General features: G+C 40.1%; 1 protein-coding gene across 1 annotated transcript; it reads left to right on the top strand.

Moving 5' to 3' along the window:
* The first annotated feature begins 2,048 nt into the window (after positions 1 to 2,048).
* On the top strand, positions 2,049 to 6,205 carry LOC149984515 (cortexin-3). Its single transcript, XM_090229024.1, has 2 exons — positions 2,049 to 2,127; positions 5,815 to 6,205. Exon 2 carries the CDS (start codon positions 5,889 to 5,891, stop codon positions 6,072 to 6,074), a length of 186 nt encoding a protein of 61 aa, XP_090085150.1. The 5' UTR covers positions 2,049 to 2,127; positions 5,815 to 5,888; the 3' UTR covers positions 6,075 to 6,205.
* The last annotated feature ends 664 nt before the right edge of the window (positions 6,206 to 6,869 follow it).

Genomic DNA, 6,869 nt, shown 5'->3' with positions numbered 1-6,869 from the left:
TTCTCCGTAGAAATTTGACCTTAAAGCTCTGTAAGCTATGTAGCCAACATGAAAAGCATCTATCAAGGGATGGCCTGAGTGCATGTTTGAAAATGGTTACATCTGTTCTGCAACCACCTTCCCCCTGGGTAAAATGTATTTTTTATGCTCCTTTTTAAATTCATATGGGTTTGTTTTTGGCGTGTGAACTAAAGTGTTATGGTCAAATGTAGCCAGCTTCTTGAGTATATAGCTTATTGAATTAACTATGCAAATGGTGTTTGATATGAGCGGTGTTCATTTCAATTAATTTCCAGAAAAGAACATGAAGTGAGAATGTCTACTAATTGGAGGGTAGGTAATCAAAGACTGTTTTCAGTTCTCTTTTGGAAAGAAAGCAAGACACAGTCAGCGGCTACAAATCCCCAAAGTGTTAACAGTGGAACTTCCATAGGGATCAACGAATGAGTACAGTACATCTTTGATTCTTACTTAAACATAAAAACATATTGTTTACCTATACGTGTATTGTTTTTGCATAATAATAGCCTGCATGCTGTGAGGGTGTAGATGAATGAGATTCAGCTTCCCTTTGAGCCAATGGCAGCACTGGTATAGGCCCATCGCTGTCCGGTAACTAAACGCCTGAGGCTCAATACCAGGTTATACAGTATATTCTTATACACTGAGTGTACAAAACATGAGGAACACCTTCCTAATATTGAGTTGCACCCCCTTTTGCAGTCAGAACAGCCTCAATTCATCGGGGCATGAATTGAGGCTGTTTCACACAGTTGTGTCAAGTTGGCTGGATGTCCTTTAGGTGGTAGACCATTCTTGATACACAAGGGAAACTGTTGCAGCGCTGCAGTTCTTAACACACTCAAATCAGTGCGCCTGGAACCTACTACCATACCCTGTTCAAAGGCACTTAAATCTTTTGTCTTGCCCATTCACCCTCTGAATTGCACACATCTCAATCCATGTCTCAATTGTCTCAAGGCTTAAAAATCCTTCTTTGTCCTGTCTCCTTCCCTTCCTCTACACTGATTGAAGTATATTTTATAGCTGACATCAATAGGGGATCATAGCTTTCACCTGGATTCACCTGGTCAGTCAGTATATGTCATGTAAAGAGCAAAGGTTCCTGTTTTGTACATTGAGTGTCTCCATTGTGTGCTTTGAACTGCAATGCATAAAATAACCACCAGAGAGCTCTGTGGTGCTTTGTATGCCAGGCCCATCAGTGAGTTTTAGATTAGTGAACAACAATGGTGATTTGGTTTTTGCAAGCAGTCTGACCCGTCATTCTTAAATGTGGAAGACTAACTGCTTGATGTCTGGCTCAGAGCAAATCATGTTCATCGAACACTGAGGTCAAATAACCCACTCTCTGTGACCCAAAACAATATTGGTCTGCTTATTTTATGAATCAAGTAATTCAGTCACATCTTACCACTGAGGTATGTCTATTGTAGCCTATTACTCACAGACCATTAGGAAACCATTGTTTTTTATGAAAAATAATTCGGATATTAGGCAATAGTTTGGTAGCCTGGACTATCTGTGGGACTCAGGGAATGGGATATGAGTCAAAACCAAGATACTAGTCTGTGCAAGGTTTCTCTACATGTTTCTTCCAGCGAAGTAAAAAAAAAATGTTTTAAATCAAAGGCCAGAATTTTGTCTTTTCGATGTGTTATCTCTATCTATTGTGATATTCTGCACATTTTGCAATAATTATCTAACAATGAGGTTGTGGAAGAACCAGTTATTCGTTTATGTCTCAAACAGAAGCTTATCAATTTGCTATGTCATGAAACACACAGACAGAACCACACCTTGCTTTCTCTCGTGCACTTACACCTGTACGGATGGATTACTATGGCAACAGGTTGCCACTGGCGACGAGATAGCCTACTACATCGCTTTGGTGGGAGTGAGTGAGGGGGACGACAAAAGCTCTGGGTGGATGAGCAGGCAGAAATATTAACAGCTTGAAAGAAAGATAATGAAAATGGGTATGTTTAGATAAAATGCTTGTTATTGTTTTTCTCGCAAAATACTGAGAAATATTACGCTATTCATAAATGTATTGCCTTTGGTGCGCGCGCTGACGGAATTTCCCGCGCTCTTCTGATACAACAGGTAAGCGTCACTCCATCTTCTCACTAGTCTAAAGTAGGCCTAATACATAAATTATTTTGAGTAATGTTTTGGTAATTTATTTTAGCATTTTAATGCCATGCTGCTCATTGAGTGACATTAAAGAGACAAACTTGCCTATTTTTGTGTATTATCATTTTGGCACCTGCACGCAGGCGAGAGAATGCCTTGAATTTTCCTTTTAATTTCCCAATGTCGCACTGATAGAATATGTTCTGATATCGATTGTTATTGTAATAGTCTATAAACTCTTACAAAACATCTGAAAATAAACATGTATTTAAGGGTGTGTCCTGTTTTCTAAATATAGCTGTTTTCTATTATCAAAATGGTGTGGCTTGTCAATGCGCAACACGTGCCATTCTGTTATATTATTTCAGAAGTCAGTAGATCCCAGGCAAGTATGTGTTTGTTATGAGATATATTCTCGACACTGTAGAATCAGTAACAAAACGTATGGAACCCCTCATATAAAATTATTATTCTCTCCAGTTTGACTAATAAAAACATATTTAATTAATGCTGTTCACAGCCCACCCTACAAAATGACACTAGAAGTCAGCTGTAGAATAAAATCATAAATCAAAACAAAACTCATTCTCTTGGCACTTTGATAGTCAACTCTGTCCATGTCTACACAGGCATGAACAATCATATTCTTTAATGTGTCAACTGCCTCCTTGATTCTTTGTGTAACTGAGGCTTCCATAATGCAATGACAATGCAAAAGGGTCAAGTAAATGTGAGGAGACTTGATTTTATATTGCCTAACAACAATCAGCAGAGTAAAATGTGGTTGCTAGACTTAATTGCTCAACAATAGTACCTCGAAGGGACAGAATTAAAGAACTGGAGGAGGTAGCCTATATCAAAAGCACTGCTTAAACATGTTCTCTTTTTTTGTAGTCTAAATTATTAATTTAATCGTGGTAAGAAATGGATATTAGCTTACATTCATCAACAAGTATATTGTATTAACTAATATTGATTTACATCAGACCGATTTTATTTTTTTACCGTAAACCAGACAAAAAATCATTTTGGTTCCTTTTCCTTCAGCTGTGCTTACTGCCACCTCACCTGTCACTTTCCTCTGGCAACACTATAAGTCAGCAGGGTGAAATATCATTCTTGAGCCCTAAGTGTGATGGATTACAGGATGTTCATCCTCTGCCCATCACAGAGAAGCAGGGTTGAAGGCTTCTCTCCCGAGAGTCACTGGCAGAGATATGTCTAGAACAAAGGGCTCTTTCGTCTTCCTCCTCACCATAAGCCATCACATAACACCACCGGCTTTGCCTGTCATCCCCTCCCAGGTGACGTTCTCAATCTCTGTGACAACGCATAACGCTTACAGAACCATGAGGCCTAAATCCAGCCCAAAAGAGCCTCTTAAAGCTCACAGTCGAGGGAGCAAAACACTCTTACACAATGCTGCTGCTCGGAGCCTGAACCATTCAAAGCAACAGGGAGCCACCCTGCTCCAGTTTAAGAGTGTTACCACACACTCTGCTGGCATTGTGTTTGCTGCCCCCGCTTGGCTTGTCCTATTACATGGCCATGTTGCAGTGTTCTGATGTAGACAAGCCAGTAGTTAGAATACTTTTTACCCTTGCAAGTATTTACTATTCTTCCCTAGCCTCTACATTAGTAGACCAAGAAAGAATCTAAAATACATTTTTATTTCCACTGTAAAGCATTGTGGTGATTTTAGCATGTAAATCTTGGTGGGGCAAAACAAAAAAGTGGGATGCATGCCAGCAAAGCCACTACACAACACTAAAATATACATTAATTGCACTATACCACTGCTACACCTGGCTATCAGTGGAGCCTTGTCTGGCAGCGAAACAGTTCATTCAGCCTTATTTGCTGCCTTTTAAAAAAACATAGCTGATAGGGCTGATTTTCTTAAACAAATGTGGTTTCTACTGACAATTGAGATGTACAATCTATGGCATAAGGGGGTCGACATGCGGATCAGAGGCAATCTGTAATTTCGATTAAGACTAATGAGCGCGCTAGGACGGACGTAGTCGATATAACTATTTGTTCAGCACTTTTGAAATGTACAGAGACCGAATTCAGAACACGGGCCGTTCTTACAGTGTTCTCCCTGTACACCAAGTCAGAACCGTAGGATAAATGAGACAGACAATGAAAGCTCTTACAATATTCAAGGATTACATTTCTCAAATACCACCAAGTCAGAACAGTAGGCAAAATTATTAGGGTGAGGCACATGGGCTACTAACAGCTTACTACACAACATACACTTAGTTTATTACTTTATTACTTTCTTAGCTACAGTAAAAATATCTTCCTGGCATATTAAATAATTTATGCAGCAACATACAAGACATTTTAGGACTCACCTTGTTGTGCTGTGCTCACTTGAACAGGAACATGGCGGTCCTTCATGGGAAAATTTTGTCATCAAACTTTGTCATAAAAGTCTGGCATTCTCTGGATTTAGGATGCTTTCAAGACAACTGGAAACTGGAAGAAAAAAAGTTTGAATCATGATGACGTCAGTGTTCTTCAGGTCGTAGCTCTAGAAAGAGGCCCGAGTTCCGGATTTACAATTTCGAGTTGAGTGAAAGTTCCAAACGTATTTTCCCTGTCGTAACTCATTTTTCCCGAGTTCCCAGTTGTCTTGAACTCACTAAAGTCAGATTTTGCAGTTCCGAGTTAACAGTTGTTTTGAGCGCGGCACAAATCTTGCTTCATTGACAGCATGGCCAATGTGTATAATTTTAAACTAATCTTAGACTTGGAACCACACAGCCACTCCACTGAATAGCAGGCTAATGATTGCTTTGTAATGCTTGCAGTTAGCTACTGATTCCTTCCAAACCACTCATTGTTGAATTTGCGATTTCCAGCTTGTTGTGTAATGTTTATGTCCAATGGCCGATGAGCACCGATGCGTTTTATCTATAATTTCTCTTCATTATTTCATTATTTAGGATTAGCCAGTAGATTGATTCATTTATTTATTTAACTAGGCAAGTCAGTTATGAACAAATTCTATTTTCAATGACGGCCTAGGAACAGTTCAGGGGCAGAACGACAGATTTTTACCTTGTCAGCTCGGGGATTTGATCTTGCATCCTTTAATTTACTAGTTCAACGCTCTAACCACTAGACTACCTGCTGTCCCGTTCATCATGATGACTGCTAGTGAAGATTTGTAAAGTATGATGTTGACATGATCAGTCCAATCAAAGCTACTGAATAACATGATTTGACATAATTTTATCTGTGGCCAATGACCTTGAGCCTTCTTGGATGGGCACTTCAACTCTATGGCAGCACCCAAGGGGCTAGAATATCCGATATCTACCCTTAGACTTGGCGGTAACGTTGTGTCCCCATGAGTGACCGAACACTGAGCCAATCATGGCGCAACACTCCGTATTTTCAGCTGGCTTGCCCCACCACCACAGAAAGCACTAAGCTAGGCTGAAACACCTGCATTTTGGAGCTGCCTTACTCAAGAAACAAACTTAAATATATATATATATTGTTTGCAAACTGATATGTGACACGTATTAATACCAAAATAACATGCAAAACAGGCAAACCCCACCTGCCCTGAATGACGGCTCGCCACTGATTATATACAATGCATTTACTCATATTTGATTGGTTTGGCTTTCACTACAGGAGCCACCAGTGCTCCAGTATCTTCCCACATCTGTAAGTGATTGTCTGAGGAAGGCAGGAGGAGCAGTGACAAGATGGATGAGGGGTCCAGGATGGCTGAGGGGAAGGCTGCTTTTGTCTTCGTCCTCCTCCTCTTCATCGCCCTGGCCTTGCTCATCGTGCGCTGCTTCCGCATCCTGCTGGACCCATACCGCAGCATGCCCTCCTCCAACTGGACAGACCACACAGAGAAGGACACATTTGACTACCGCATTGTCTAAGGAGGACCTAAGGAGCTCCCTCGACACTGTTTTTCAGTTGAAGCACTGTCAACTATTGCAATGCTCGAGGAGCAACTTTGTTAATCCATTTTGCCCAAGGACCACATGCTGTATGACTGCCGGTGCCAAACCACCAGGGACCCCTTTGTATTAGATGCAGCCTTTGAGCATGCATCACCTAAAGGCCTTTGTCTGCTCTATTGTAACATGTTATATCAATTCCTTCGCCAATTACTGCAGTCATGAGCAGTAATAGCCAGCCCTTATTACCCTAATGACAACACATACGAGTGATTCCATACGAAACCAGGGGGGAAAAAGGCCATCATTTTGCTGATTTAAAAAAAATAAGATTTCATCCATAGAATGGTCCTTTGGAAGAATGATTGTTGACAAATATTTGACATTTGTATCTAAAAGCATAATTGAGAAATAATTTATCAAAGTTGTCATATTTATGACATTTTGGCCTTACTCAGGCCTCCTAAAATACGCCATAATGTTTCATCTGTATGGGCTGCAAAGATGAAAATTGGTGTAATATTAATCTTTACCGCTTGCTCTGTAATATGAGTAGCATTTTTATTTTTTATTTTTTATGAATGTTGAAAAATAAAAACCTGAATATTGAAAAAACAACATTTTGGATTTGGCACATTTTTTTTGATATTGTTGAACATAATACTCTACGGCCCTCCCACATAAGGAACTCCCTTAATTGAAAGGAAAAACCAAAAACCTGCAAACACTCGGCCCTCGGTGGAATGAGTTTGACACAACTGCTCTACGGGCATA

Source organism: Oncorhynchus mykiss, chromosome 3 (genome assembly GCF_057628025.1).
Source record: "Oncorhynchus mykiss isolate SJ-2025 chromosome 3, ASM5762802v1, whole genome shotgun sequence".
Lineage (NCBI taxonomy): Eukaryota > Metazoa > Chordata > Actinopteri > Salmoniformes > Salmonidae > Oncorhynchus > Oncorhynchus mykiss.
Note: the sequence above shows the minus strand (reverse complement) of the source record. Positions and strands in the feature narration are given on the sequence as shown.

Bases quoted from the DNA above. Each gene is read 5' to 3' on its own strand.
- LOC149984515 (XM_090229024.1), top strand. From the start codon at position 5,889: ATGGATGAGGGGTCCAGGATGGCTGAGGGGAAGGCTGCTTTTGTCTTC.